The sequence below is a fragment of the Cibotium barometz genome, chromosome 4 (assembly GCF_041138505.1).
Source record: "Cibotium barometz isolate CiBa-2024 chromosome 4, ASM4113850v1, whole genome shotgun sequence".
Lineage (NCBI taxonomy): Eukaryota > Viridiplantae > Streptophyta > Polypodiopsida > Cyatheales > Cibotiaceae > Cibotium > Cibotium barometz.
In genome coordinates this window covers 32,622,670-32,635,682 of record NC_141049.1, presented here as the reverse complement: position 1 = coordinate 32,635,682, position 13,013 = coordinate 32,622,670, and the positions used below count along the sequence as shown (strand labels likewise).

Genomic DNA, 13,013 nt, shown 5'->3' with positions numbered 1-13,013 from the left:
TGAGTGCAAGAAACATATGTTTTTTTTTTCAACCCATAAAATTAAAGGCAATGCATAGGCTTAACTGAAATTTAAACTTAAAAATCATACTAAAATGTACAAATTTATCCCTTAAAATTAAAAGAAACGTGACATTCCAACTGAGATTTCAGCCTCCACAATTACACTAGAAACCGGGTTATGTGAGCGCTCAATCTAATTTTGTTTCATTTTCCAATGAAGAGTTGCAAAAGGTGGCGTTTCATGTTTCTAAAACCCCTTGCGTCGCGCTTTCCTTTCTGATACAGTTTTTCTGATGAGGTCGTAGAACTGACGCAGTCAAGTTTGTATGCGAGCTGCAAGCATCTCTTTCACTCTCTCTTTCCATTTGGATAATCAACTAAATAACGCAATACTCTGTCGTCTTGTAGAATCATTTAATACCCTGGTCGCGTTGAAATTTTACTAAACTAATTGTTCATACTTTTTTTCATTAAAGCAAGTCTCATTGTTTCTGTTTACTGTTTGGTGGTGGACAACTCTGATTCTTGGAGAGCGGGCATGCGGTAGAAAAGACTCATTACACCCAGTAATAGTAGCGTTTTAGGAACTTGGTTTAGAAGTTGGTATAGTTTTCAAGGGACCCTGAATCCGAGTTGCGCAATGGACCAACGGCCGGAGCAGGACTGTGATATGGAAGAGGAAGCCACTACCTCAGGTGAACAGAGCCGTTTAGAAGTAGTAGCACCTGTACCTGCTCGGATCAGGCCACTAAATATCTCTGCGCAGGAGTATAATCCATTAATTCTCGGGGAAACGCTTTCGCCTGCTCCGACACCGGCCAACTTCATCCCTGATTCCAATAACACTATGTTCGTAGATCCGGCGATACATGCCTTCCATCATCCGCAGAATATACATGGTCCCGGTAGTGTCACCTTGCAGATTCCGCCCCCATCGGCGTTGGGATACTTCAATCCCGCCCCGCCCGGACCAGTCGATCCTCTACAGGCAGCGCCGTTTGCACCTCCGGAAGTCTTCCATCGCCCTTTGAATCATGACAGCGCTCTTGTAGATCCGGTGACGTATGCTTTCCATCATCCACATAATAGAAATGGTCTCAGTACTCCAGCCTTGCCCCCATTGCCGTCGGATTACTTCAATCCCGCCGACCCCAACTGGCTCTTCCTGCCTGCGCATACATCGCCCTTTGGAATGAACCCGCCGCCGGAGGACTTTCAGCGTCCTTTGAATGAAAGCATTGTTGTAGATCCGGCGACGCATGCCTTCCTTCATCCGCAGAATATGCATGGTCCAAGTAGTGCCGCCTTAGGGCATCCACCCCCATCGCCGTCCGAATACGTTAATCCCGCCGAACCCAGGCCAATTATCTCTGCACAGACATCGCCCTTTAGAATGAACCCGCAGACGGCCCCTACGTCCATTCATGTGTATTACCCCCCCCCAATCATCATGCCGGCACCGCCACCTTTTCCATATCACAGCCTTGGCTGTGCTCCACTGCCACCTTTCCTATATAACAACGGCACCGCCGTAGATCCCGCGGCCGGAGCTCTGACGGGAGTTTTCCAGCCATATCCCTTTATAGGTCCTCCGACTTTGGCCAATTACGTCCCTTTGTATAATGGAGTCAATCCACCGCCAGAATATAATTCGAATGCCTGTCATCCGCTTGGCCACACGGAAATCGCAATGCCCATGGCATCGGACGGTCCTAATCTGTATACGGCGTCGCGATACGCCGCCCCCCCTCCAGCGCTGCTACGTCATGAGTCTACGGCCGCCCACTTTTATCATGCTGCCCGCTGTCCGCTACATCATGCGTCGACGGCCGACAACTTCTATAACGCTTCCAACAGACGCAAGACTACCTTGATGATTTGCAACATCCCTTTGAATTGCAGGTGATTCAGCTTGAAATTAAGAAACAAATTAAATCTTATCTTTTGTGAAAACTAAGATATCATGAGATCCAACACATAACACGTAATAAACATTTGTTAATTCCTATCAACACAACCTTCATTAAATTAAGGCTGACCTATCTATATCAATTTTATACTAGGATCTGGACCTACATTTTTGTCTGGCTAACTTTTCACGTTCCACACTTTGCTTTATCAATTTTATACGAGGATCTGGATTCTGGACCTGCACTTTGGTCTAACTTAAGGTTGCACCGAATTAGACTCACACTGCTTTTCAGCTTTCCCTTGATTGCCAAAAAAGAAGGGGGCTCTTCCATATCATAAAGAGATGTTCGGTTTGCAAGCTTTGCAATGAAAACAATGCAATATATACCCTACACAGACATTCCATAGTGAACTGTGAGAGATTAAGGAAAAGTAGGGATTAATTAGTGTCAGTGTTAGGGGTGTGGGCGACGATTTTATATGAAAAATTACTATAGTTCAGTACATAAGATGGGACATATGTTAATAAAGAGAAAATATGTTAGCCAATATTTATACCATGATATTGGCGTCTTATTTTTTACCCTCTTAGAGACTGGGCACCCTACATAGATGTTGAAAACAATGCTCAGAGAGTCGAGACCGGGCGTGTGTGTTGAAAGGGATGTCACACATCAAAAAGCAGTGTCCGCAAAGTCAAAGGATTGTTGGAGCTAGGTTAGCTAGGAGATTATATATAATGATGGGTCAAATGACATGTTTATCATGCACACTTTCATCAAACGACCGTCGACATGAAATGATGGGTCAAACGACATGTTTATCATGTACATTTTCATCAAACGACTGATCAGGCACTTATTTTCTTATGATATATAGTCAAGAAAGGTTGTTGGAGATACTGGATGAACACTGTTTGCAGTGCAACATTGGATTAAATGCTGGGGAACCGGAGTCGGCGTACAACTATTTGCACGTTCCGATCGACAGATCGAGAAAGTAAGTGCTCAAAGCGAAGAATATTATATAATTAGTAGTTTCAAGGTGATTGTTTGGCATGGTTGGCAATGAAGCTCTGTTGTTTTGTTTCTGTTGATATACTGCAGTAACTCCTCGAACATTGGTTACGCATTCGTGAACTTTACGACACATGAAGGAGCCGAACGTTTCCGCAGAGCCTTCCATGGGCAACCAGACGTGTGGCCGGCTGATCTTAATAGCAAGAAAATATGCGCAATTAACTATGCTAATATTCAGGTGAGCTGGACCTTACAATTTTAGTGCTCACGATGGTTGATAAATTCAGCAGCTGAAGCATAAAGAAGATGCACCGCCTGTCTGAAGAAACCCACCCGTTGCTCTCCAGGGCCGAAATCAGTAAGAAAAAACCATAATTAGTGTTTTTGTTTTCCATTTAGACGAGTGGGTCGTTACCTAGTCTCACATGGGGATTTCTCTCAACCACACAGACATCCCTAGTGCTACATCTCATTTGGGTTTTCTAGTGGGTTTTCTAGTGCTAGTAACACCCAGAGTACCATAAGGGGTATTTTTTTTCCAAAAACGGCTGCTCATATTGAGAGATTAGAAAGAGACAGGTTACAACATGCTGAGAGTTCTAATGAGTACAATGTCCTTGCACATGACATTCCCTTCTTATCACCCACAGTTCCTGAAATGCAGGCCCACAGTTGCTCCACAAGCTTGCCTTTGACTTTATTGAGAAGTTTCTCTAGCTGTGTATGATCCAGCTTTTCCCTCTTTTTCTAAGTGTGACTTTCAAAAAACATAGAGTGCTTTGATGAGCAACACATCCTTGGAGATGATGGACTCTCAACGATTCCTGAATTTGCTGTATCACTTGGTCCACTTTCTTTCCTTTAGCTTTCTTATGTAGACGATGAAGCTTGGTGTCCAGGTCTTTCATCCGTCTTTGCATGAATCTTTCACCTACATGTATCAAGTTCTCTTTCGACCTGAAACTGTTAGTAGGCATACTATTAAAAATGGAATCAAGTCTATGTAGCCACAAGCACCATAACAGTTCAATTCTCAAGACAGCCCATAGTTCCAAGGTGCAACCGATGCCTTCTCCAAGTAACATGTTTTTCCAGCCAAGGATGTAGCCATTCCATAGCTGAATGCAATTGGCCAAAGACTAGAAACATTTCTTTGCAATAGGGCAATGCATGAAAATGTGTAGGTCATCCTCAGCCTCCTTGCATTTGTGGCACTTCCCATCCCCTATGTTAAGTTTGAGGGCTTTAAGCTGGGTCCAAATAGCTCTGAACATAACCAACCAGGCTATGCACGCTTTTTTTGGTTCCACATATTTATTCCATAACTCACCAAACAGAAAATACCATTGTGATCTGTCCAAAAGGATTCCCCATCTCTTGTTTAAAGTGCAATGGATAAGATCAGTCCTCTGTTTGGGGGGAATAGGGAGTAGTCCTTTCTTATTCTTCCATTGGAAAGCTAATTTGTGAGTTGGCATATCTTTAAGTTGATTGGTGCCATAAGCTGATTCTTTTCCTAATAATGTCTAATTCTGCATATGAGACATTATATTCTCTAATCAAATCAGCTCTGGACATCCAAGAATTTTTGTCTCTGTGTCCCAAATATCCCACCAACTGCAGATTCCTTTTCTATTCATCCTCAAAGACACTTTAGCTTGAGCATTTTCAATTAGGGGAAGGGGAATGCTTGGCCACCAGATGGAGTCTCTCCCGTGTATACCCCATGTGTCACTAGGCTTCTCAGAAAGGATAAGGTCAGTCTTGATAGCATTCCAAGCCAACCAAAGCGAATGGACTAGTTGGTTGCTAACCGGTTTCACCAAGTATTTGCTAGCCATAATTGTGAGCAGGGGGAGCGTCTTCCACTTGGGGAATTGTTTGAGCTGAAATTGTTCAAGATTTTTAGTGATCAACCAAGCCCAGTCTTCAGAGGGGTAGAGAAAGCTTCTCAGCACCCATTTGGCAGCCATTCTATTAGCCAAGGTGGACACGTCTTTGACTCCAAGGCCCCCTTTACCTGTTTCCAAGGAGCACCATTCCTACCTAACTTTAGGGATTTTCCTAATCCAGGGGTCCCTCCCCCATAGATAGTTCATGCATAACCTTAGGAAATGCAATAGATCAGAGTCTCGATGTCTCCAGCAAAGCTGAGAAAGTAGATCATAGAAGGGATAATGGAGTGGTTGATTACCATCTTTCTACCCCCCAGGTTTAGATACATTTTCTGCCATCTGGTAAGTTTCTCTTCCACCTTATTTAGCACCCAAAGCCATCTCTGCTTTAAGGGTGACCTTGAATCCCATGGGAATGCCCAATAATCTGAAAATCACTCCCTCTTCCAGGACTTTATAGCCAGCTTGAATCAACCAGCCAGGAGGCTTGTCAATGAAGGTCCTAATACCTATTTTCTTATGGTTAATGATTGAGCCAGAAGCCCTGCAGTAAATGTCCAAGCAATCCCAAAAGCACTTAATGCTTAGCTCATTATTGGCAACCATGCCATTAGTATCATCAGGAAACATTTGGGTGCATAGCTGTTTATTGTTGGGAAGAGAGATACCATTCATTTCCCCTTTGTTCATCCTATCTTTAATCAGCCAATTCAGACCATCTGCAACAATAGCATAGAGGAGGGGTGCTAGAGGGCAGCCTTGTGTGATAGATTTGGTCAGGGAGAGAGCACCCGAGAGCACACCATTGACATTCACCCTAGTCATGGCATTCCCAAAAAGAGCACTCACCATCTAGATGAAGTGCTGACCTGCACCCATGTGTTTAAGGGATTCTAGAACATAATGCCAACTGAGCCTATCATAGGCTTTATCAAAGTAAAATTTAAAAAAGATGCAGTCCTGTTCAGATTCTGATGCATACTCCATACCCTCCCACAATGTGATAATGGCATCCACAATGTACCTTTCTTTGATGAAGCCCTTATGCTCCTATCCGATCCAATTCTTTAGTTGACTGGACAGCCTTAGAGCTAAGGCCTTGGCAAATATTTTGTAAGCACAGTTTAACATGGTAATAGGTCTCTAATTGCTCAAGTCATTCTTCTCCCCTTTCTTATGGATAAGTTTTATCCACCATAAGGGGTATTATCATTTCAAATATTGACCATATTTAAGGCACTAAGGCATTGATAAGAGGTATTATCATTTCAAATATTGACCATATTTAAGGCACTAAGGCACTGGTGCACAAGTCCACGAACCCCACAAGTTAGTACCTTAGTCGAAAGGAAAGAACACCATGTATAGTCAAAAAACTAGGCCCCACACATCATGGTTTGAGATACTCCCGTAACCACTATCCCTGATCTAAAGCTTGAGCTTGAGAGGTTGGCATTGTACACTAGTCTCTCTTCCTATAGCCACTAAAGAACGGCGAAAAAATAAAATCGTAAAAAATTCGAATAATACTCTAGCATAGACGTTGGAGTGTGTGGGGGACAACATCAACGTTATCTCCACGTGAACACACCTAAGGTTAACGAGGTTTCAACAAAAAAGAGGCTCCTAACCTCAAATCACTTTAGCTACTTACGCCTCTTGGATTGAAAATCAACTGAAATTTAAAAATCCCAGATCAATTAATGCAATTCAAAAATCCCCATTTAGCTTTGACCTTACGGCACGATCATAGGATTTTGATTAAGGGAATCGACCTTGTCCATTGAAAAAAGCTTTTGGTGAGCACTCGGACTAATCAACTGCTGCTGGATGTTGATTAATGTACTAATCAGCTTTTGGTGAGGACTCGGACTAATCAACTGCTGCTGGATGTTGATTAATGTACAAATGCAGGCTCCCGCGGCTTTAAGAAACCGGTACGTCCAAACGTTGGTCTTCGACCCGCCCCGCAACGGCCGCGGATCTCAGTCCACAATTACAGTGTTTGCAGAGTCCTCAGGCGATGGCGCCTCAACATCTAACGTTGCACCTACCACGTAGCCTACACTATTCTTATGCATACTCTATCTTTTGTATTTTGTTTTTGTTTGTTTTGTTTGTTTTTTTTTTTTGATATTCTGTTTTACTTCTTGCAGCGAAGAGGAAGAATAAAATCAAAATCTCACACCACCTGACTCTTGCACTTTTCCAAAAAATAAAAATTAAAAAAAAATCGAAATTTGAAGTTACAATATAACGAAAGTTACCTAAATTTTATAGTTTCTTATAACAAGTTTCAATATGCCATTTGAAAAATGGTATCTTGCTTGCTTATGAAGAGAGGATTGACAACCTAATCTTCCTCACTTAAATCTACAATATATAAATATATATAGACACACTAGTAGATATAACCCTGTTTTGTATTATCGAATTTTGTGATGGCTTTGAATTTACTTATTTATGTTCATTTTTTCGTCTCTTCCATCATAATTGCTTATATTTATACTACTAAGTATATTTATACATATATTATTCTCTCTCTCTCTCTCTCTCTCTCTCTCTCTCTCTCTCTCTCTCTCTCCAAACACCTAAGAGATTCCACCCATCAGATCCTTAATTTCAACCCAGAAAAAATTGTACTAAAGAGTTTATCACAAAAAAATAGTTTCCATTCAAAAATACTTAGGGTAGGCTTTAATTTTATTCAAGTGTTCAAATTTATCACGCTTACACACAATTTAGTTTGATTAATTTATTAACAAAATGGTTCTCCTTTAAAAAAAAACATTTTAAGATAGCAGTTGGTAACAGCAATGGTAGTAAAATTCCCATAGTTTTATGACCTCATGGTCACATGGGCATTTACACATTACCTTACAAAAGTCGGTATTGAACACGGTGATATATTAGCATGTTAACCCATGGCGGACATGGCGACGTACTATATTTTACGTCATTAATTTAAATATTCTGAGTCATGGGCCGGGCTTGTCGGCACCATATGTTAAGGATGAAGGGATTGGGTGATCGCCGATGAGAGGCGCATCTTGGATATCAGTAGGATAAGGGTTAGGGTCGGTCGGCCATGTATGGGCGTCCAAGTGTGAACGGCCAAGTCACCTATATGAGTCAAATGTAACCCTAAAATCCTCATTCTCATGTGTTGTGAATACAAGAGTGCTCTTGCCTTATCTCTTTGGTTTCCTTCTCCTGCGTGTGTGAGAGAGAGAGAGAGTGAGAGAGCGATCGAGCACTATGTAGCGGCACGGCGGCGGAGAGGCGGTAGAGCGGCGACGGCGGCTCCTCCTTTACGGCTGCGAGGCGGGAATCCTTCAAGGCAGCGGTTGAGCGGTGAGTGACACACCCTTTGGCATTCTGTTTAAGCTTCCTTCCCTGGTTGTATGCTTGCAGCCATTCGTGGCTCGCATACGGTGTCCGGCAAGTCCCCAGCTACGACCTGTGCGGCAAAAGCGCACATTTTTGGCGCCGTTGCCGGCGAGTTGCCCTGCACCAAGCTCCAGTTTGCAGCTCGGCTGTGCTGCGTGAAGTTTAATATACACTGTAGGAAAGCGACTGTGTGTTGTTGAGTTGTTTCTGTTTTTTGCAATCTATCTCTGTAATTTGTCTTCTGCATTTCTGTTATTTTTCCGCTCCGCGTGTGGGCGTGTGATCTGTTATCTGGTTTTCTGCGTGTGAGGGGGGATTTCTGAATCCCCAGACCCGTGCTGGTGCGAACTGCGCCGTGGCCAAGGCTAAACCCAACGAAACCCTAGAAAACTTATCTCACAAAAAAAAACAGAAAATAAAAAATAAAAAATTATAAAAAATAAAAAAGAAAAAATTAAATTTTATTTTCAAAGAAAGAACCGAACGTGTGGAGAGGAAAGATTTTCTAATTGGAGAAAAAAAATTTGAAAAGAAAGGACCCCAATTGACCCACGACCCACGGCCACGGCCCCGGCCTCGGTCTTTTGATATATATATATAGGAGAGTGAGCCTCCATAGCTTTCTTTCAAGTGAGAGCTTATGGGAAGTTGTGCCCTATATGTAGCCCACTCCCCAAGGAGTAAAGTGAGTATGTGGGATAAAGCCCTCACCCTTTTCTCCACAAGCAAATAGGCTTTTGCCCCTTCCCCCCAAGGGAAACGGACTGTTTTGAGGACTACAAGAGCTCTAGATAGGCGAACACGGTGCTGTAAAGCACACTAAGACCCTTTGAACGATACGCTCGTTTCGAGCTATCATACGCCCTAGTCCAAGTTCGACCGTAAGTAAGGGGGTCAAAAACGGGTTAAAAACAACACAAAAACAAGTAAAAACGGGGTGCGAAACACCTAAGAAACCACTTGTGTGAGTTTCAAGGGTAGTTACCAACGCACGTAGGGTACCCACGTCACATGCATCTACGCTCTGGTCGGGTGCTGGAGTCTGAGCCACTAGAAAGCGTTTCAGTCTACGCAGGCTCACACCATCCCTCCACGTTAGCATCTTGGCCTTCGGCTGGAACCCAAGGGAGTGCGACCCAAGATCCACAAATAGTGGATAGTGACTCATCTTCTGACTCAGAAGCCATGGCAGGACACCCTACCAAGAACCCTGAGGAGACAAGCCAAAACATGCCAGTGTGGGTCCCACAACCTGGATCTAGCATGTTTAGTCGTCTAATAGAGACTTTTAGTAGAGCTACACGCTCTGAACATGCGACAAGCGAAGTAAATGAAGAAGGAGGGGTAGTTGATTCGCCATTCACATCTTATGTAGACCCTACCCTCCCAAAGAGTGTCCATGTGGATATTCTACCCACTTCGTTTAATGAGGGCCCTACTGAGCTACCACATTCCGATGCTCTTCCTAAAGTAGAGGTCCCTAGAAGCCAATCCATAAGAAGTGACATTGCGTCCACTTCAAGAGAACCGTTTGGCACACCAAGTCTAGATGGGATATTTCTCAATGAAAATTGGGAATATGATCTACACACAGAGACTCTAACGGACCTATACATGGGTTACACATACCATGTAGGTTGGTTAGAAGTCCTACGATCTACATCTAGCGCCACTAATCTAGAAGAGCAACAGCAAATGATATGTGATGTTATTCATAGAATTATCCAAATTGAGAGGCAAAATAGGGGAGTGGACCTAGTTTCCACTGGCCCTATGAGGTTTTTGGATACGGGCAAGGCCAAACAACCAACCCTATCACAATTGGAGACTCCCTCGGTGAGTCCCATAGACCCTTCATATGTTGTTTCGCCTGGAGTCTCAATGCAGGTTGAGCCCAGGAGTAGTAACTTTAGCTTTCCAACCTTGGCTCAACTTTCCATTAGGGAATCCGCAATGCCTACCCCAATGATGAGCATAGCTAAAAGTGCACCTGTTACCGCTGTAGTTAGTACGACACCGCTACCTAGTGGAACAGTACCTGCAACAGTGCGTGCCAGTGCCTATCGACCCTATGTACCTATCGCTACTCATGCTCAGGTAGCTCCTACGCCTCTTAGTATGCCAATGGCGTATGCTCCACGACCACCTTATCATAACCATTATCCAAGAGGAGCTAGGCCTAGCCACATATCATATCCTACGTCATTTGCCAACATACTCAGACCAACGCCAACTCCTATCAGCCAGGCTATCCCAGAAGTGCCTCCACCAACTATGCCTGCTCACTTAGGTGATCTCGCAACGTTTGCTCAGACGATCGGACGATCCATTGCGGAAAACATGCGGGGCATGCCTGAGAGAGAACCTAGAAGCAAGGCAGTACAAGTGGCTAAGCTCACTCAAAACTTCAGTGGTAACGAGGATGTTAGGAAGCACATTGAAGTCTTTGAACACGTGTGTGATTCTTTGGAAGAGCACAATGAGCTGCATAAGTGTAAAGCCTTAGGCTTAACCTTGAGTGGGAAGGCCGGAGATTGGTATCGAACCTTAAGGGTTGAAGAGCGCACTCACTACCCCACTCTCAAGAGATTGTTCTTGAAAGAATACATACGTGAGGGTGTGCTTTGGGGAGTAGCATCTCAACTCCAAAAAGCTGAACCCGAGGAAGAGGAGTCAGTGAGAGACTTTATAAGTCGATTGAAGCATCTAAATTCTCGCTGCACTCTCGATGAACGCTTCAATAACAACCAACTCCTCGATAGATTCATCCGAGGATTGCGCCATGAGGACATTTACAATGGCCTAGTCATTAGAGGTCTTACAACGTGGGAAGCAGTCACGGCCAATGCAATCCAGTTAGAAGACAACTTGATGATTGCAGGTAAAAAGGTGTCTTCAGAAACAAAATCTGTTAGTTCGCAAGTATCTGGGCACGAGCCAATGACGGTAAAACCTATTGCCAAGGAGCCCAAGATATCTGAAATGTCTGTGACCGACCTTACTAAGGCTCTCCAAGAATACTTTAGGGGTAATCGAGCTCCTCAGAATAGCCATATGTACCCAAGGAGAGAGCAACAATGGTGTTCGGTGTGCTTAGGACCACATAGCACGAGTGAATGTCCCACATTCAGAGTTAAATTCAATGGGAATTGCAATGCATGTGGTAAGTATGGCCATCAATCTAAAGATTGCCTAACACTTAAGCGAATGTTGGCAAACCAGGCACCACTAGCTTGGTCAAACACACCTCAAGTACCCGCGCTAATGCCTGCACAACCTATCGAGCAACCGTCACAGCACATAGTTCCAAGGAATCCGAATGTAGTCCAGTCTGTGCCGTTACCACCGCCAGTGCTAGGACCACAACCTCCACATCCCCCAAGGATTACCCCTGTAAACCAGATGGGTTGTGAGTCACATAGTGCATGTGGGGATTATGAAGAGGAGATAGACCCCAGTGTTCCATACGGGATTGATACGTTTGAAATGATTCCCCAGTACTACATGGAGGATCATTTCGGGCAAGTCAAGCCTGTATATCAAGCGGCTGCTCTCGCCACAAGAGGGCAAAACCTTAATACCATGGCGAGGAGACCACCTCTTCAATGTTACGAGTGTGGTGGACCGCATCGTGTAGCGGAGTGCCCTAATAGGCTACAGAAGATCGCCACTCAAATGCAACCAAATCAAGGGAGCACATCGGGAATGCCGGTACTTACATGTAATCGTTGTGGCATAGATCATTTGATCGCTCAATGTCCACATAATCCTAATGCACCCAAGATTACGTCATTGAATTTGGTTGAGGTCACCAACCAAGCACGAGGAACCACACCCGTTGTACCCGCGAATGTAGTTACATGGTCAATGCTTCAAAATCAAAACTACATTCTTAAAGAGAGGGATACTGCATCAATCGCTCAGGCAAAGAAAAAGAAAACACGACGAAAGAGATCGCTTAATGCCACGAGCTCCAAGCCTAGTTCAAAGACTAACATAGGGACAAGAGACGACCCCGTGTATATGAATGATCCTGAAGATGATTCTGATTCAATAGAAACCATGGGGACCAAAGCCACTACCTTAAGGGAGGAACCCACTCGGGAGCTCAATAAAGGAGAATCAAGCGAGTACATAAATAAGGGGAAACAGAAGGAAACTTCCTCAGCCCCACAACCAAGTCAGTTAATGCCCTCTCGACCACCCAAACTGACTAAGACTCCCCAAGACAAGCCACGTGGGCCAAAAACCCTCAAGAAAAAGATTGGTACTTACCCAAAACCAGTTGAGGAGATTGAACAAGTGCAACACTTAAGGGGTTTGGTGGAAGAAACACAAAGAGAACTGGAGCCAAACCCGAGAAAAATCAAAATTCCAGACATAGTGTTTCCTACGCAAGTTCAACCTCACCGGAACCATAAACCGTTAGCTATACCGAGTATCATTCGGGAAGAAAGTGAGGATAGGACATCCGGAAGTGGGCAAACACCCTTCTTGCTAGAAAGAATGTTTAGTGAGGGAATGCCTGACCCCATCGAGGAGGAAGTGATTCCATCTTCACCAATCCCTAGTCAAGGGGCGATGTCTCGAAAAGTACCGTTGAATGTGTCTAAGCTAATGGATTTCATGTCCTCTGAAATCAGAACCACGATCATATCCAAATTATACGGAGATCCTGAGCTAACCCGACACACTTCAAGATGAAGGGGAGCATTGGGATCTACAACCCAACCTAGATGAAAACTCGGTCGTTGAAATACCTGTTAACAAGTTGGGACAGTACTTTGAAGGTGACG

At 43.9% G+C, this 13,013-nt stretch overlaps 1 protein-coding gene across 1 annotated transcript; it reads left to right on the top strand.

Moving 5' to 3' along the window:
• The first annotated feature begins 642 nt into the window (after positions 1-642).
• LOC147639165 (uncharacterized) lies at positions 643-7,048 on the top strand. The gene is made up of 5 exons (XM_086793630.1): positions 643-1,904; positions 2,793-2,912; positions 3,020-3,170; positions 6,742-6,884; positions 6,984-7,048. Exons 1-5 carry the CDS (start codon positions 643-645, stop codon positions 6,997-6,999), a joined length of 1,692 nt encoding a protein of 563 aa, XP_086649756.1. The 3' UTR covers positions 7,000-7,048.
• The last annotated feature ends 5,965 nt before the right edge of the window (positions 7,049-13,013 follow it).